Source organism: Heteronotia binoei, chromosome 6, assembly GCF_032191835.1.
Source record: "Heteronotia binoei isolate CCM8104 ecotype False Entrance Well chromosome 6, APGP_CSIRO_Hbin_v1, whole genome shotgun sequence".
NCBI lineage: Eukaryota > Metazoa > Chordata > Lepidosauria > Squamata > Gekkonidae > Heteronotia > Heteronotia binoei.
The window spans coordinates 89,609,079-89,628,138 of NC_083228.1; the positions used below are offsets into that span (position 1 = coordinate 89,609,079).

The 19,060-nt window shown below is 42.1% G+C and overlaps 1 protein-coding gene across 1 annotated transcript in view; it reads right to left on the reverse strand.

Annotated features, from left to right (window-relative positions):
• CROCC2 (ciliary rootlet coiled-coil, rootletin family member 2) overlaps positions 1 to 19,060 on the reverse strand; it is a 118,998-nt gene that overhangs the window by 21,968 nt on the left and 77,970 nt on the right. Inside the window, exons 23-28 of the mRNA XM_060242145.1 lie at positions 10,156 to 10,299; positions 6,455 to 6,693; positions 6,166 to 6,325; positions 5,382 to 5,549; positions 4,374 to 4,725; positions 3,360 to 3,544 (exon numbers count right to left, since the gene is read on the reverse strand). Of these exons, the coding sequence (XP_060098128.1) occupies positions 3,360 to 3,544; positions 4,374 to 4,725; positions 5,382 to 5,549; positions 6,166 to 6,325; positions 6,455 to 6,693; positions 10,156 to 10,299 (1,248 nt within the window). The remainder of the gene's footprint in view (positions 1 to 3,359; positions 3,545 to 4,373; positions 4,726 to 5,381; positions 5,550 to 6,165; positions 6,326 to 6,454; positions 6,694 to 10,155; positions 10,300 to 19,060) is intronic.

The following is a 19,060-nucleotide window of genomic DNA, read 5'->3' on the forward strand; positions in this document are numbered from 1 at the left end:
GAAGAGCCTCTGAGCAAAGCCTTATCTGTTGATATTAATGTACAGGGAGGTTATATAAAATGTAACCCAAAAGATTTTTTTCCTCAACTGACAAAGCCAGTTTTAGTAGTTTAGACTGAAAACCCACTATTAAACTGCTTATTGTGCTAGAAATGGATAATACGTTTTCAGAAATATTTTAAAATATTACTACTTTAATCTGTTCTTAAGAGCACAAATACACCACTTGATTTATAAATCAGTGGCAGACAGTATTCTTCAGCAAGTGTGATAATACACATTCCTACTCAAAGGGAGTGGACAGCCTATTACTAGATTTCGCTGAATTGATAGTTTACACTTCCTCTGAACCCATTTTAAATGCTAGGACACCACCTTTGAATATGGAAAAATGACTTTGAGAAAGTGCAGATAGCCTTATCTTTAGCATTCAACAAATGTAGTCAACTAAAACATGTAATATCTGTGACTGATCTCCAGTTTTCTAAAGCAGAAAATAAAGCTTAATGGCAAACTTGAACCTGAGACTTTTCAATTTATCAATTAAGTCTCTCCTTGAAACCTCAAGTCTAATAATTTAAAAGACATTGCCAAAGCATTTGCCTCCTTTCCTTTTAGCCTTAAAAAATTTATATTCTATATTTCTTGCTAGTCTACAATCCCTGTGTACATTTACTTGGAAGTAAGGTCCATTGCACTCAGTGAGATTTACCTCTGATGGAGTTACAAAAGTGTTAACTCAGCAATGCTATTGACTGTAGCTGTTTTGGTTACTCCAAACTAACAATCAACTACAGCATCTCAGTGGACAAAGCAGAGAAGGAAGGAATGTCTTAGATTTTATACAACCCAGAAGGAATTAACTGATTTCTCTATTTGTCAGAAAGGCCGTTGGATGATCTGGTGCTACAATTATTATGACAGCCCATGTTTTTTAAATTATTCTGGTACAGTATAAATATTTATGCATTTTTACAAGAGGCATGCTTTTGAGCAATAAATAGCACATGACAGAGAAAGGCTGAACTGCCCTTGAATATTGCTAAACATATGTCTTGGAAGTCAACTTGGGGTCAAACTGAGCTTGGTTGGCTTATGTGATCCAGCAGAGCAGAGCTGGGATAGCCTGATGGGCTGCAGAACCAGGTACATGAACTGGATCCCTGAAAGAGCCTCCGCATACTAGGGGTTCTGTGCTAAGTCCTGCATGGACACTTTCCTTCATAAAGTCTAAAGATCTGTGATAACAAATAATTCTGTGCCTGTCATAAATTTGATATCTTTGCACATATTTACTTAATTTGCATACGTTGGTCATGTTGCAAACATCTTTTGCAGAAATTTGGATTTTCTCCCCCCCTCCCCCACATACAGTTTTTGTCAGAGAGCCAGGATGTGAACTGGGGGGGGGGGGGGAGCTTGGGACCTTTAGATCAAAATACTGGCAGCATCGAGAGCTGGCCACAAAAAGAGACTGTAAGAACAATCTACAAAAGTTAGATTTCACATTCAGTTCCCCAGCTATATTGTTGAACATTTACATTACAATCTTTCCAGACTGGATCTCTATATATTTTTTTCTTTTTCTTGCACCCATAGAGAAATGTATCTATTTTACAGATAACTAAGAGGCTGAGAAGAGAGTGTTTAGATAACTGAGAGGCTGAGAAGAGAGTGTTTTGCCCAAACTCTCACAATATGCACAAACTAAGGCAAGACTTAAATGTAACCTGCACTCAAATACACCCAGCCAATGTGCTTTTAAGTACACCTGTCTTTTAAAAGCTTGCACATTACATTCAGTGTCATATATTCCACAGCTTGCACCATGATAAATATATAAACAAAAATTCACATCTTGTTTATAATTCTGCCAAGATTCTGCTCTGCTCTATGGTATAAAATGAATAACTTTTACTGAATTAACTGGTGCATTGCCTTTGGGATCTAACATGGCAGAACCAACCTATTCCCTATAACCACTTAAAAGTAATTGAATAAGATCAAGAGACGATTAGATAGATTTTTACATGCAGAACTCCCCAGGCATCCAAGCACATATCCAGAGATGCTGATAGTTCCTGGTAACACCCTCAAAGCTAACATGGCACTGGAAAAGCAGCATGGCATGTTATCTTAAATGAAGTGCCTGGAAACACAAGCCTCAGAAGTGCTTGCACGTGCACAGAGAAGGACAGAACAGACTGTGTTGCAAGTAAATTATTTTCTGAAGCCACCCTGTTTTCTTTGCCATACCAAGGCTAATAGCAATGTAAAATGGGGGACACCTCTATCAGGAAAATGATCCAGAGAGAAAGGGTTAATGCTACTATGTCCCAGTGCTGTGGTCTAGATCCAAACTGTGTCCAACTGCAATTGCCTTTCAATAAAATGTTGGGAGGTGTGATCAGAGATTATATCATGATACATCTAATTGTGCCCTAAATCCTTTAAAATTCAATAGCCTCGGGACAGATTACACATTACGTTTAGGTCTGTAATCCTTGTAACCAACTTTTCAGTTGTTTTTTTTGGGGGGGTGTGTTTCAAAGCTGCAGTCTGAATGGGGGAAACTATTGCAGGATGAAAAGGTGTTATTTTGCCCTTTCTTTTTAGTTCATTTTCATACTGAAAAATCAGTGTCTCTATGTTAATTTCAGCTTTGCTGTAGAAGAATTACAAGAAAAAGAGGAGGGGGCCACCATGTCAAGCAAGCAAATCAATTAGACCCCCCCCCACCGCCCCCAAAACACTGTGCAAGCCATGTCAAATTCAATAAGAAAATGTAATCATAATGCAATAAATACAATATATAATGCAATATTATACAGTGTCAACTCTTTTATGAATAACCAGTTCATATATTGCACTATATTGCATTTATTGAATTATGATTAAATGTTGCTATTGAATTTGTACATGGTTTGCATGGTGTTTTTTGTTTTTTTCTGGTGGAAGAATTACAGTCACAAGCAAGTTTTCCCCATCGGGGATAAAAGAAGTTTGGGAATAGTAATTTTCACTGGGACAATAAAGCAAGAGGGAAAACCTTTCCTCTTCCTCTCTTCCACCCACTTCGGCAAATGGCCTCTGTCCCTGCACAAATTGCAGTCCCAGAGGCTACACTGCAAAAAGTTACCAAAATCTGTAAAACGTATCACAAGTTATGCCCAGAAGCACTTAAGTGCTATGGATTTCTGAAAGACCTTCAGCCCAATTTGATACAAGTTTGCTTAGAAAGTCCACTTTGTTCAACAGGACTTTCAAAGGAACTATATACAGAACTTTTGTTGCTAATTTTGCAAAAAAAGGGAAAAGAATAAACAGTGGAAAGAGCCAAAAGAGGTTCTGTTACTCACCCTCTCTCTCTGAGTGTCTCGCAGCTCTTGAAGGAAGCCCTTCAAAGCATCTCGGACTACTTCTGGGTCAATTTCACTCGTGCTATGCTCACCTCTGAGAGGAGATGCCTGCTTACATGGGGAACGTGAGCGGCTCCTCTCAGGAGATCCAGTGTGGGAGGCAGGTGTCTGTCGGCCACTTGTTCCTGTGAAAATACAGCATCTCCATCTTTAAGCCTAAACTTAAAACATAACCATAAATCAGGATCCAGATCAATGTATAATAGCAGCAGGACAGCAATGCTACAGGCATTCTGTGATTATACTATAAAAGCAATGGATTTAGTGCCAAGCCATGAGAATCCAACTTTTTAAGAATCTCTGCCTTAACTTTCTAGACCTTAAGTTGCAACAATAGTCTTGAACATATGTGGACAGTAGCTTATGAAGTCTCAGAAGCCAAACTGGGAGAATGAACTGGATTTTAGTAGTAGGAGGGAGGGACTTAACTGCAGTTGTCATGTGCAATCAGAAGGCAGCTTCAGCCAGGTTTGGCTTTCTACAACACTCCACATGTATTGAAAATAGAGTGCTGAGGACAGAAGTGGACACATGAAGTTGTGTTATACCAACCAAAGATCCCTCTGGACCAGTATTGTCCATGTTACCTGGCAGTAGTTTTCTAGAGGTCTTCTACAGTCTTGCTACTGGATCCTTTACCTGAAGAAAGGTGAATGATCCTGTAGACTGCTGAACACAAAGCAAGTGCTCGGCTATTGAGCTATGCCCATCCCCAACCAAATGTCTCACTAAGGCATTACTTAACTAGTAGCAAGCCACTTTAACTTCTGAAACATTATTCATCTCCTTCCTCTCTCTTCATCCTCAGAATCCACTTTGCACCCCCTTACAGATATTCAATGATGTCCTATCAGTGGGGCATGTTTCCTTTTCAGAATCCAAGGATGATGACTGTTAATTATTTTTCCCTTTGCTGAAGCTTAGCCCACAACTGTATCATAGGAATATTCTGACCTTTGACTGGGGAGCTGGATCGTTGTGGTGATGGACTCCGACTGCCCAGCCCAAGTGTTCGGCGCAGAGTGGAATGCAGTGCCACCAGCTTCCGCTCAACCTCCCTCTTAGCTGCCTCAGCTTTGGCCAGCTCTATATCTAAGCCATGGGTGCGTCCCTCACAGGTGCTGAGGCACATCTGGAGGCTCTCGCCTGTCCTGTTAGCCTCCTGCAGCTTCATCTCCAGGTTATGGAGATCATCCTTCAGCTTCTTCTCTCTGCTATGGCTCTCTGCAAGGCTCTTTGTGAGATCCTGCTCTCGCAGTTGAGCCTCCACCTCTGTGGCAGACAACTTTTTCTGCAAACTCAATATCTGAAAGAGAACAAGTTCTGAAGACCATGGCCCAGGGGAACTGATAGAAGAAATTCATACCATATCAGTACATGTACATGCACAGACAGTCCCACCCATACTTGTGTTAATCCAGTGCTTCATACCCATCCACCTACCCCTGTTGATCAGTTAGCCAAACAGCAGTGAGGACATGTCTACAAGCTAATGGTGCAGTCGTAATTACAGCAACACTCTTCTAAGTTCACTTAAGTCAATGGGCTTAGAAAGGTATTACTCTGTTTAGCATGTACTGTAAGTATATACAAAGGCACTTCCTCTACTCAGCCATAAATTTCTAAAATTTATTTATTTATTTATCTACGTTAGATTTATATCCCGCCCATTCCAAACAGAATGCTCTGCTGTCTATGCATATATGACCCACATAAAACACAGGCAGCCATTTAGATTAGCATACATGGTCCTATATATCTTCTGTGAACACAGATGCCTGCTATATACTTATATGACACCTAGCACACTGTTGCTACTACATAAATGTTAGGAAATAAAAGTAATATACATCTACACCACACAAATACCTCCTCTGTTCCTTTATGTATACCAATTCCTTCAAACTTTTCTCTATTACCTTCTCAGTTTTCCCAGATCACTCTATTCTTCCCCAGTGTTACCTCCTTGTGAGAAGATTCACGGCCTATCTCCAGATCGCTTATCTTCTGTTTCAGTTCCAAGGCCTCTTTGCTGCTCTGCTGTTCTTGCTGCTCTTCTTGCAGCAATCGATGCTGCAACTCAATGACTTCTTGGGTTTGCTTGCTGTTCTCACTCTCTAAGGTTTTCACCTGCAAAATGACAAGAGGAAAACAAGGCATATTCTAGCACACAAGTCAGTGCTCAGTAGTCCAACTCACACATATTGTGTTTTCTTCTGCAAAAAGAGTGCAACATCTAAAACTGGAACTTGGCTGGGTTTGTCTCATCAAAAAATTAATCTCATGATTGATAAAAGCTGATAAAAGCAAAATAAAATAAATGCTGATTTCTGCAATAAGAAGATTTGGCTGCTACGTATTCATTGCAAATGTAGAAAACCTGCTGTATTCACATGCTATAATTTATTGAGGGCAACAGATCTGAGGAAGCTTCAGATGGAGAAATGTAGTACTGACAATCAGAAATGGGGCAGATGTTAGTAAGTATTTATGATGGAGGAATAAAGGACTTGGAGCTTTATCAGAAAGGTTTTCAAGGACACACCAAACAAACAAAAGTTATATTTGGGACAGCAGTGCTGCTTCTGTTACAGTTCACTCTGCTCAGGCACCATAGAGGCATCAGCTGCTGGAGAGTTCTTTGACTGAACCTCATATCTAGTTATCTCAGGTATCTTCTACTCATGAAGAATTTTGACTGCAACATTACATCTTCATGTTATTAAATGATGTGGGATGCACAGACCTGTCTGCGCAGTTCTTGAAGTTCCCTTCGGGCTTCAATGCGAGACTTCTCCACTTCCCGCAGATTTGCTCGGAGCTCTCCCAACTCTCTCTCAATCGCTCCTTTTGCTTCCTCCAGGATGGCAACCTTCTGCTCTTTTTCATCCTTTGATCTCTGCAAACTAAAGTAGATGCACATGCTGTTATCATTGTTGGAGTCTCTCAAAGCATGGCATAGTGGAAGCATCTATGGCAGCAAAATGCATGGGCTTTTTCCTACTGGAAATTCTTCTAATTTCCTTTGTACCTACCTAAGCCTCTCATTTTCTGATTTCTTGATGGCTACTCTGAGTTCAGAGTTGGACTTTTGCAGTGCTTCTTTTTCCCTGCTTTCATCTGTCAGAGCCCTCTGGATTTCCAGAAGCTCCTTCTGTTGATGACCATGGACCTCTTCAGTTTCCTGCAACCTGCAATGAAGTTCAGCCACTTCTTTACGAACTCCTGCATGGGTATCGTCTGCCAGCCGCAGTTGTGCCCTCAACTGTTCTGCCTTTTAAGAGGAAAAAAACCACACTCTACTGAGTCTGGAAATTTTAGTGTACAGTGCATGACTTACTCATAAGTAAGCCAATTTGACTTAATTGTGACTCAAAATTGTCTATCCTGAAGAGACACTTTAAAAAACAAACAAACAAACTGTGCTGCCTGATTAATGGGGACTTTTTTTGTCAATACAATTCTTGAATACACATGTTTGCCATTTTGTGTGACTAGGGCAATGTATGTATTTTCCAGCTTTGGCATGCATAGGTGCATAAGCTCAAAATATTTGTTTCTGTTTACCAAAGCTAGAAAATACAAGTGTTATCCTTGCATTGTGTGCTCTCCTAGTAAGCAAGACAGAAGTGCCAACATTGTAATAACGACTGAAGGGATATTGTGAACAATGGAAATAATTTTTTCAGCTAATTTGCAGTTTGGAGTAGACTCAGACAAGAAGAATCCCCTTAGCAACTACAGGGTGAGAGAAACAATAGAGCCTAGATGGTTAGATCCCCAGAAGTATCAAGTTTGAATGTGTTGATGAAAGCCCCAGAGATGGGCAGTGATTTGTCCACATAGCCATAGTACAGAACACATACCCTGGTCAATGCCAGCCAAGGCCAAATAGCCTGCATCCCAGTACAGTGTACTATAGTTCAGATACTGCACAGAGGATTCCTGAGGATAATACAGCTATTTCCTGAGTTAGTACAGTATTACTGTGGTGCCTTATATGTGAAAGAAAAAAAAGCTCAAGGTTGTTTTTTTTTTTTTAATTTCACTTTTCTGAAAAATCAGAATCCATTATATTACTTTTGCTCTCTACCCCATCTATTACAGAATGGGGACAGGGTATGGGTGGGCAAATCCTATATGAGCCCCCAATCACCATTTCCTTTTTTCCCCCTTTCCCTGTTTTCTTTCCTCCTAACTCTTTACTTTGAAAAGCTCTAACATTGTCCAGATCCTCCCTGTTGGCCTGGTTCATTCCACCCGGCTCTGTGTTATTGTTGTTCTGTTTTTGAGAAGGATTAGGGTGAGCCCCCTTCTCTTCCAGCCCCCACCCACATATGGGATCCACAAATGCACTCAACACTTTCTGCTGAGCTCAGCAGAAATTCACTAAGAAAGGTCAGTGACCAAAGAGAGGGACGATCCATCATAAAATAAACTGTTTTTATTCCCCAGGATAAGGTGGTGGGGGGAAGGTTAGCAGGGGGTGGGACTCAAAAGAAAACATTGCACACAAACGCCCACCCCCTCCTCGCTTTCTCTCTCCCTCACACACACAACCTCCTTCCTGTCCCTCTCCCCCAGTAAGGGCAGCTTTCCTCATTTACAGGAACATTGCAGCAAAGCTCTTAATGTGATTATTATAATTATTTCTTGACTAGAATTTTTTTTTATTAACAGCCTCTTTTGAAATCATGCCTGGACAGCCAAGTCTCCAGCTGAGTCCTGGACACATGGAAGAGGATATTTCAGGGTGGGAGAGAAAGAAGATATTACAGTATATGTGCGTGTGTGTGAGAGAGGAAAAAATGTGACTCTCCATTGAAGTATTTGAACTATACAGATGTGCCAGCACGTCTGGGAGTGCCTGCAAATGCATGCAACTGTTTCTGTAGAAGAACATGTGTCTTGCGTGCATGGGCACCCCAGCTTTTGTGGTGGGAATGTGTGTAGAATCTGTACTGCTGCTTGCTTGTCGAAGAGGGGGAATAAGTGTGTGTGTGTGTGTAAGAAAGAGAAAGCAAGAGAGTGGTAGAGGTGCCTTGTTTGAACACGGATGTGTTGTATGTGCATTTACATGAAAGTCTGTGAGTGTGCTTGCATGTATGGAAAGGCAGGGCTGCTCAACGAGCCTTACTTCCTCAAGTTAAAAGGCTGTGAAAATGTTATGGTTCCCATGGCGATAAGTAGGTCAATGCTGGCGCCGGTGAGGATTTTGCTCTGTGTTTCTTTGCCCTCAGCTTGTTATATTAGTCCCACAACTGTCCTCTCCCACTCCCCCCCCTCTCTTTCTATCTGCTGTTGTCTCCACACTCCCTTTCCAAGCTGAGTTAGTCTTTCTCTGCCCATTTGGTACCTATCCTCTAATATATGTACCCCTTTGCCCCATCCCTATTCCTTTTGCCCTCCCCACCCTTTGGAACAGCCCTCTTCAGTTTGCTTGTGTGGTCCCTCCTGGGGCCGGACTTTGAAATCTGTTGAAAGGAGGCCATTTTTTGCCAAAATAAACAGCCTGTCATGTTAAATTACTCTCTCTTCCTCTTTTATGTCCTTTAATTTTCTATTTCCCCCTCACCCCACCCCAGTCTTTTCAGGCTGGGGTCATTCTCTTGTTCTGCTGTTTCTGTGTTTGTAGAGAACCAGAGCCCTGGAAGCATCTGGCAGTGGGTGAGGGTTACCACCTGGGGATGTTTTTCAGAGCTGCAGTCCCCCTCCCCCACTACTCCAAGAGTTACCATCCTCTAGAGATGGATCTTTAAAAGAGGGAACATGACAGGATGGGTAGCCATTCCTCTTTCCAGTTTAGCTAATAGCAGGGCATTCTGGAAATATAAGGCACTGACTGGCTGGGAGCACTGCCAGTAAGTCTAAAGGAAACCCACAGAGGGATACACTGGCTACCAAAGGTTTGTATGAAGCCACTTTCCATCAGTCTAACTCTGGGCTATGTACAGACAATATTTTTTCAGAGCTGGAAAGCAGTATGGTGTGCTCTGTGTTGTGCACACACACTCCTCTGCTTTGCTCCTCTGCTGTCCCTGGCTGGAGGTTTTGCACATTTGTGAAGCACTACAAAAACCTACAAAACTAACAGTCTAGTGGAGACAGTGGTATGAACATTTACTGGCAAATCTGATTCTATCTTACAATCTGAGTCTGAAAAAACTATCACCACCCTCTGACACAGAACCTGTGGAGGAGCTAAGGCTCAGTGGTATATATGCTTTGCATGGAAAAGATCCAAGGTTTAATTTCCTGGCCTCTCTAGTTAATAGGGTCAGGCAATGGGTGATGTGAAAGACCTCTGCCTGAGACTCTGGAGAGCTGCTGCCAGTCAAGGGTAGATCTTGATAGACCAATGTAAAGCAGTTTCACTTGTCCAAGTATCCAACTTCCAACATGCTCCACTTGACCTTGTTTTGCCTGCCATCCTTTAGCATTCTTTAATAAGAACAGAAAACCTCAGATTTCTTATCTACTCTCTATACCAGGGGTGGCCAATGGTAGCTCTCCAGATGTTTTTTGCCTACAACTCCCATCAGCCCCAGCCAGCATGACCACCCCTGCTCTATACAGTTGGAGATTGGATGCCTTTGGAAAGGGTGTCTGCTGCCAACTACATTCACAGTTTCATGAGGTGGGTCAAATATTTCTCTGCTGACCATGGGATATTCAGGTCATAGGAACCAAGAACTAGTCCACTGCAAGAAAAGCAGCGCCAAAGGGACATACATACCTCCCTCCCCATGAGCTCCTTTTCTCTTGCCAGCTCCTTTATGTGATCATTCAGGCGTTTGAGCTCTTTCTGGTGAGCAGCCACTGCATCTTCAAACTGTGCCTGGAAGGTCCGTAGCTCATCAGTCATGCTGGCAATTGTGTTCTGCATAAAAGTAAGATGCAGGAAGAGACATGACAAGATCTGAAATATGGGGACTCATCATCAAGGCTATAGCTCCTTTCACACCTGGAACACTTCCTCCTCCCACCACACATAAACCTTTACATATAGAGCTCAATTCTAGAGCAGAACAATTTGAAATGGGTTGGCTGGGGGACAAGGCAGATGACCTTTTAGGATAACACTAAGGCAGCTGTGTTACGTGTGTTACCAAGTCCTTGTGTGTGCTAGTGGGTGACAAGATGACTTAGATGTGTTATGAGAGTTTTGTTCCTCCCTGATGCATTTTGGCCCTTTTCTGCTCATGAACACAGTGCATAGGAGAACGTGGCTTCAGCCTTCTGCACCATCTTTACATTCTCAAACTGTACTGTGGAACCACTATTGGTTCCACTGGAGTCAGTTACAGTTCCATGGGGCAGCCTCAGGATGCAAAAACAACACAGGAAGGGAAGCTCATTCTCACACACTGTGGTCAGAAAAGTCCAGAATATATTTTGGAGGCACAAAATTCCCACCACACATCTGATATGAAGTCCTCACGCACACAAGGACCATAACATGTAGCAATGCCCAGAGGTACAAATCCTTGCAAATTTCACTGTAACATGTGCTGGTCCCTGGTCTATTGAATGGCTTCAATGAACATTTTCTGAAGACCTGTGGGGCAGTTACTCTAGCATTAAGGGACTATAAACACCAGTAATCATACACAGCAAGACTTCCCTCATTTAGACAAGCATAGATCTGGCAAATGTTGCCAGGTCACCTTACCCATGCTGTGAAACTACAAGGCAGCTACAATATAAGAACTCTTGGGTTGCTAACATTTTGGGCTCCTTGACATTTCATCAAGGATACTGCCCCTGACAGAGTGAATTGAAAGCAGCTTCAGTTCATGGCTTGCCAACATGTTTTTCGCAAGGGTGATGCAAGTGAAAATCCAAAGTTTGACATTGTGTCACTTCAGGGTGCATCGTTGTACATATGCAACTTAATGACAAAAGGGAAAAGTTCAAAATGGTGCAAACCAAGATTTATTCGAGCTGAGTCTCTTAACCTAAGGCTTTATGGCCATACAAAGACAAGTCCGCTCTCTGGGTAGGCAAACACTCAGAAAAATACTTTATCCTCATTTGGAGCCCCCTCCCCCCACTTTTGGTGCATTAATGGCTCTGAGACAAGGAATAGGCAGCAGCACTGCCCAGGAGCTGCTAACATATTCCTGCCTGTGGGTACCAAAAGCCCCACTAAGATGCACAGCTTGGGTCACGCATACTACAGGTGACCTGTGCTTCAGTCTATGTAATCGCCTCAGGATAAGCAAGCTTCTCTTATATCATAGAGCTTATCCATCTGCTGGTGTTGGCATGGCAGTGAACCTCTGCTCCTTCTGAGCAAGGAAGGTCCTTCAAGTTTTACTCTCAAGAGTTCACTTAGGCCTTGCACTCTCCTTAAGTTCTTAAGAACTTAAGCAGCCCACCCAGAACAATATTTGTCCCAGGAGGCAGTCTTGAGAGGCCTGCTTCAGTGGCATTACCTCCAGCCATAGCACAGTTTCAGCTAGACCACAGATGGTACTGGATCACTGCTACCAGCAAGCAGCATGGCAGAGCACAGGAGCAACTTCAGAGCTATGGCTGCCAGTCTCCAAGTGGGGTCTGGGAATCTTCTGGTATTACAACTAATCTCCAGACTTCAGAAATCAGTTCCCTTGGACAAAGTACTTGCTTTGGAGAGTGGACTCTTACAGCATTATACCCCACTGAGTCCCTCTCCTCCCCAGCCATGCCCTCCCCACATTTTACTGCCCAAATCTCCAGGAGTTTCTAATCTAGAGTCAGTGACCCTATCTGGAGTAGGTAAAAGATGAAAAGATGTAGCAGCACTGGTTTAGTAAAGAGGGCACAGTGGAGATAGGAATAAGATTGTAGAAATGTGTCTGAGAAGAGACACACAGCACCAGCCCTCATCCCTTGTAGCTAAGTAGTGAAAGTCAGCCTGATAGAGCAGGAATGTGGCCCCCTGTCATCTGCACTGTAACAAGAAAGATGAGCTGCCTTTATTTCCATAAGCTTGGGTGAATCTTTAGTCCCACTATCAAATTACCCACTGCCCATCACTAGAATAGACCATTGGTTCTTTCTCAGAACTAAGAAAGGAACTAGTGTGATCTTGAATTTCTCACTATAGACCTAAAAGCCTGCCAATAACCTTTATCATTAAAAAGTTACAAGACAGTGTAGGATGCCTTCCATAGATTTAATATGAGCTTCATTTATTTTTTTCCTCTCTATAAAAATCAGTCAATGATTCTACAAGTGGAACTACATTTTATAGAATCACAACATGCCAAGATGGAAAGTGACCTATTAGATCATCCAGGCCACCCTGTCTTAATGCAGTAACTCCCAGGACATAATTAGGACGCCGGCAGTTGCTTTGGGTTTCACTGTGTAGGCCATGAGCATATTTTGATTTCAGAATGAAAATATGCAGGGTTTGTTCAGTGTTAACATAAACTCTGGGATTGTGTGAAATGCTCCTAATCCCTCTTTAAAGAACAAGCAATGTCCTGTAGTCAGCCCTGTCTGTCACCCCCACCTCCCATCAGCTGAAGAGAAAACCAAAAGAGGCAACAGGCATTCAGGACATTAATGAGCAGAATTACTTTGACAAATTTAAGGTGTTGTGATATGGAGTGGGTCACAGAGGGAGAAATAAGAATTCACAAACACTGAGCCTCTTATAACCCATGGCTTGTGTGTTCTCTCCCCAAGGTCACAGGCTGATTTAAACCAAAAGAATTGTGACATGCAAATCAGTCATCCAACTGTTGATTGGATCATGAGTCTCCTTTATGGGAAATGACCCACTTGGCAAATAAGAGAGTGAAGACACAGGAAAAGGGAGCCAAAAAATCCATGGAAGTTGGGAAATAGCACTAAGAGACAGATTTGTAATATATATATATAATTTTGCTGTTGGAGCCTGATGGCAAAAAATAAACAGCTTTTAGGGGATTTGCCTAACAAATAAATACAAGTAAAATCCTTTAAGGTACTACAAGGCTCCTCTCTGTCTTTGCTGCTGACATCACAGAAGTTTTGAACTGGACTCCTCACAGAATGTACTCTGAGCATTCATGGATGACAAACAACATAGTTTCTGTAGGAGAATCATGCACTTGTGTTTGAATTATATGTTTGTGGATTGATCCTCATTTCAGCTAAACTCTAGTTCAAATCTTTCTAAGGAAGCAAAGGTGATGCCTACATGAAAACCCTTTTGAACAAGGTAGTATCTAGAAATATCTAAACGTTTGGAACCTGCTTGTCAATTAAAATGTCACACCTCTCTTGGTCTCCAGTGCCTGTTCTCCAATCAAGTTTTGCTAAGACCATGCAAATACTGCCTGTTAGCTGGTTCATGACCATAGTCCCATGCAGGAACAACCTTTAGGTGTGTCAGAAGAGATGCTCAGTCATTCCTGAGAGGGTATCTAGACAGATGTCCCAGAAAGCATTGCTGCTACAAAACAGCTAAGAAGTAGGGTGTGTGTGAACCACCCAATCTGGAGGCTGTCACACCAAAAATGCCATTCCCTGAACAGAGAGAAGCTGTCGGATGGCTGACCTGAAGGATGGCCTTCTGTTGCTCCATGGTCAGTGGCATCATGCATTCCACAGGTAAGAAACTTCTATTGCAACCATTGTTCACATTGAATTACTTTTCTAAATGTAATTAGGCTGCACACTCTGTGTGTCTGTGCAAAGTGCTGTGAAGTCACAACTGGCTTATGGCAACCCCATAGGTTTTTCAAGGCAATAGATGTTCAGAGGTGGTTTTCCATTGCTTGCCTCTACATAGCAACCTTGAATCTCCTTGGTGGTCCCCCATCCAAGTACTAACCAGAGCCTACCCTGCTTAGCTTCTGACGGGATCAGGCTAGCCTAAACATCCAGGTCAGGGCAAACTGCACATTAGCAACTGTTAAATTACAGTATTTGAAGTAGTTTTTCAACTTCACCCTGCTTCTCATTCTACTATTCCATTTCCTCTACCACCTCAAATTTTCTCCATTTCTCTTCATTATCCTGATATGAGCAGTTCCAGATAAGAACTGATCAGCTTGTGATCTTCAGAATGTCTCATACCCCAGTTAATCCATTGCTCTCTTTCTTTGGCCATCTGAATTCTCACAGTGCTGTCCTATATAGTGTTTGGGTTAGTTAACATTTCATTTCCTAGTTTCACATCTGTTCTCATAGCAGAAATACTTTTGGACTATGTACAGAATTCACTAGTGGATAAGGAGTGCCCCCTAGTGCTATCAAACCAGCAGCTTTCAAAACATTTTGGCCCAAATCTGCCCATGGGACAATAGCCCACACTAGGCTCTCCAGCTAAGCCATTTCTAAAGCTCTGCAATGTGTACAGGGCAGTTAAAGATACTTGGTATGGCCTTTGGACATATGGAAGTTCAAATTCCAACTGAGCCATGACCTGACCAGGGTATATCATTAGGGACTTACTTTTGATAAGACTGTCTTAGGCTTGCTCCCTTAGGGATTTTTAATTTTAGGTTAACGGGTGTCAATTATCATCATTCTTATGGCCTACAGGTAACTGGATGTTTTCAAATAATGCAAATCATGTATTGCAAGTAACTATTTGATTCTATTACATCCCTGATGGTATCCATAGTGAAATAAATTACTGTTTGTGGTAGAATATAAAATCATAAGAGAAACCATGTTGGACCAGGCCAATGACCCATCCAGTCCAACACTCTGTGTCACACAGTGGCCATCAGGAGCCAGGTGCAATCAGGAGGTCCATCAGTGGGGCCAAGACACTAGAAGTTGTAGAATCAGAGGCCAAACTAAACATGATGTGGGAGATCCATGAGAAGGTTCTCCTTTTTACTTTAAAATTCCTCATAATGCTTAACAGCACCTGGAATGTAGTATTAGACTCCTTAACCCTTTCTTCCCATACTATGGGGATAGGAAACTTGTTCCCCAAGCCATTTTTCCCACAGCAAAACAGTATGGGGATTATTTTCCTATTTTTGCTATTCTGCATGGAAGCATTCTGTGTAAGTGGAGCAGCAAGAAAGGGGGGGAAACTCCCCCCACCGAGCACTGTTTCTGCATGAGGAGGAGGCACTGAACCCCCCCCCCCCCCCCGTGGAGTTCCCACACAATTTGGATTCTCCTTTATTTTTTAAAAAGCCATTTTCTGCAGCTGCTGTGTGGCATTGGGGAACTATTTAAAAACTCAAACATGTAGTTTGGCCCTATATCACCCTCTCCTCCCCAAGCTACTATTAACTCCAAGGGAGGGAGGAGGCAGGTACAGCCTGTGACCTTCCAGTTTGAAATACAGAATCCAGCTGAACCCCTGCTTTGTGTATGATTGCTCCCCAGAAAGACAGTACACTGTGGCTTTCTGACAATAAAGATACCACAGCATTACCTTGGTCAGAGCCTGTGAGACTGCTACCTAAGACAGTAGCAATTAAGAGTGTCAGATTAGTGTCTGGAAGACCCAGGTTCGACTCCCTACATGCTATGGAAGCTTGCTGGGTGACCTTGGGCCAGTCACACTCTCTAAATCTAACCTACCTCACATGGTTGTTGTGGTGATGTAAGCTGCTTTGGGTCCCACTGGAAAGAAAGGAGGGTGGGTTACCAACAAAATGAAATGAATAAACTTTTCTCTGTCAGGTTCCTGAATATTTAAAAATTGTGTGATACACACAAATTCAGCTGGCCAGATTGCTGAGAAAATTTTCATCTGTGGAGCTCATCTATGGAGCTCTTAAAAGCACAGGAAGTAAATTCAGTAGTTAGTTCTCCTTTGAGCGCACAAGTCCCTGAGTCTGAGGCAATAACCATTACAACCCTAATATATGTGCAACAAGGTGCTTCAGAGCGCATTGTACAAATATAAACACAGCAGAAACAAGGTGCTATAAAGTGCTTTGCTATTATGATTTCAATTAAGTGAGGATACAGCCCCATTGATTATGATGCAGACACATCATAATCTAATCAAAACGTGATTGTTCCTTTAAAAATGAGGTATAGGTGATAGGGAAGAAGTGTAATAATAATTATAATGGGAAATGCAGGGGAGAAGGAGAATGACTGTTTGGGATTCTCATTTCCAGAGTGAAAAAGGGAGACACATGTTTCGTTGCTGAACTTGAGAGGCTCTGTTTAGCCATCTAGGCTGAAGGGAGCTCCTCTGGGGATTCAGGGAGGGGGATCTCCAGGAAATGAGAAGCTCTTGGGCAAGATCTTTTCTTCTGATGCCAGGAACTTGCTCACAGAACTGCAAGCCACACACAAGCTTCTCCAAGGGGGAGAGAGAGACCGGACCATCCATGGAACACAGCCATGCAGCTTCCAGCGATGAATTGCAACATTTCCCTAGCCCTGGGGAGGAGTCCTTGGCTTGGATTCACTGCCTCGCCCTGCTCGGTCCCAGCCTGGAAGAGTCCTCCCTGTCATATGTGACCTTACAGAAAATGGCACGCTGTACTGGTTTTCTCTCTGTTTTGATGGATCACAGTCAACTGCGTAGATCAAGCCATTCCACTGAGCAAAAAGGCAGAGGGGCTTACTGTTTTTAAGCTTAGAAGGCTACAACAACTTTTATCAGCCAGAGGTTGCCAGGAAATCCCCTTGATAGCAAGTCGCATCCATTTCTGTCATTCCACTGTTCTAAGAGTTTGGGGTGGGACTGTTGTTTACAGTCCTTTGGAGGAATTATTTGTTTTAAAGCTGGCTTCCCTTTGGTTCCCAGTCAGTCTTTCCAGCTGAAATGCTTTTCAGATTTGTTCTGGTGGGGATTTCTCACCCTTGTTGTGCTGTTTGTTTGGTTTGTCTTAGGAGGCTCTGCCTTGTGTGCCTGTGAACTGACCTCTCTGGAGATACAATAGGGCCCCAGCTGATATTGCCAAAGTGTTTTGTATTTAAAGGCAGAACCAAACCATCCAATAATGAACTATTTACACACACACAGAGAAAGTTTATGGTACATTTTGGGAAGCAACTAGTGGAGAGAGTTAACATAAGCCTGATTCAAGCATGCCCATGGCCAGCAGAGTTTTCTTATACAATACACCCTCCAGTCACTGTTGTCTATTTTTGAAGTTTCAAGAAACTGTAATTTGATAGCTTAGATTTCTTTCTTTATCTTAAGAATGCTCTCTCCCCACCCCCATTTCCATATGTATTTGATTGTATACTTGTATACTTGCCTTCCCTCTCCCACTGGAGTTCTAAGTGCTGCCCACAGGGAACTTCAGGAACAAACTTTAGTGAAAAGTTATCATGGGATCCAAGCCATACTTGTTAAATTAGAAGACAATTCAATATCCCAAATCCTTAAAAATGAAAGAAAAAATTGAATTGTCTTCTACCAAGAGGAGATACACATTCAGGCAGCCATAAAGACAATTTCTTTATCTATTTATTTGCCCTTGCTATCTCAGGAATACTACTTTAGGATGCACTGGTAGGCTGCATCCAGTTGCATTGTTCATTAATTCATTTTTAGGCCTTATTAATATTTTTACAGCTTTCTAGTAGTTCATCCATTTTGTTATCTCTTGCTCTTTGCTGTTCAAGTGTCCCAGAGTTACATGCTTCTAAGCCCACTGACTGCAATGGACTTAGAAGGATAAAAATCTGCTTAGGATGGCACTAGAAGTGTAGAAGCTGCAGCTCCTGCACATTATTTCTTCTACTGAGTTCAACTGATGTTTGTAAAAAGATTCCTCTCATATAAGCCATTCTGGAATCCCAGGTAGTTAATTACCAATAATAATACTGCCTAATGAAATATTTCATAGCCGTTCCACAAAATCATTTTGAAAATGGCTTTTGTTTATTGTGTGGGGCATATATACAAAACAAGTTATGTCTTGGCTGTTTAAACACACTACATCCTCTTGTTTTTTCTTTAAACACATTCTGGAAGGTAAAGTTTGCTTATATTAGATGAAGCACAAACTCCACCCAATATGAAATATTAAATATTTTCCATCTCCTTTTCCAATATGGGTTTTCTGTAGGAAAAATATTTTTCCAACTTGCTATTTCAAAAGAATTTAATCGAAGAGGATCAGTAATGGATCTATCACTTAATGCACCAAATAGTAAGTACTATTTTGTCTCCCCAACATTCTGTTAATCTAACCCTCCAATGATTAAGTAATAAGATCCCACTGAACCACCTTTAGCAGCTGTGCATACCTGTTGTTTAAATGGGGCAAAATACCAGGACCTGAATGCAATTGTGGTGCAGCCTGCCAAACTATTTTCTAACTGTCACAGGAACATGAGCATTGTGCTTTTCAGAGAGATGTGATGGGGCTCTTTGAACCCTCCCCAGAGGCAATTGAGTGGATTGAAAATTTAGACGGAATGCTCAGTCAAGTCTGCATAGCTATTGTATCAACTTGGGACTGTATTTTATATTATTAGTTTAGTTGAGTTTATTTGATTTGATTTATAGCCCACCCTCCCCACTGAGGCAGGCTCAGGATGGCTCACAAAACATAACAGAATAACAATAAAGACAGTTAAATTAAACATCAAAATAAACAATTTAAAACAGTTTACACAATTTGATGCTAATTATAGGCTTCCCGTGTGTACGAGGAAGCATGGTGGGATGATTTAGAGCATGGTGGAGTGGTTTAGAGAGAAGGACTCTACTCTGGAGA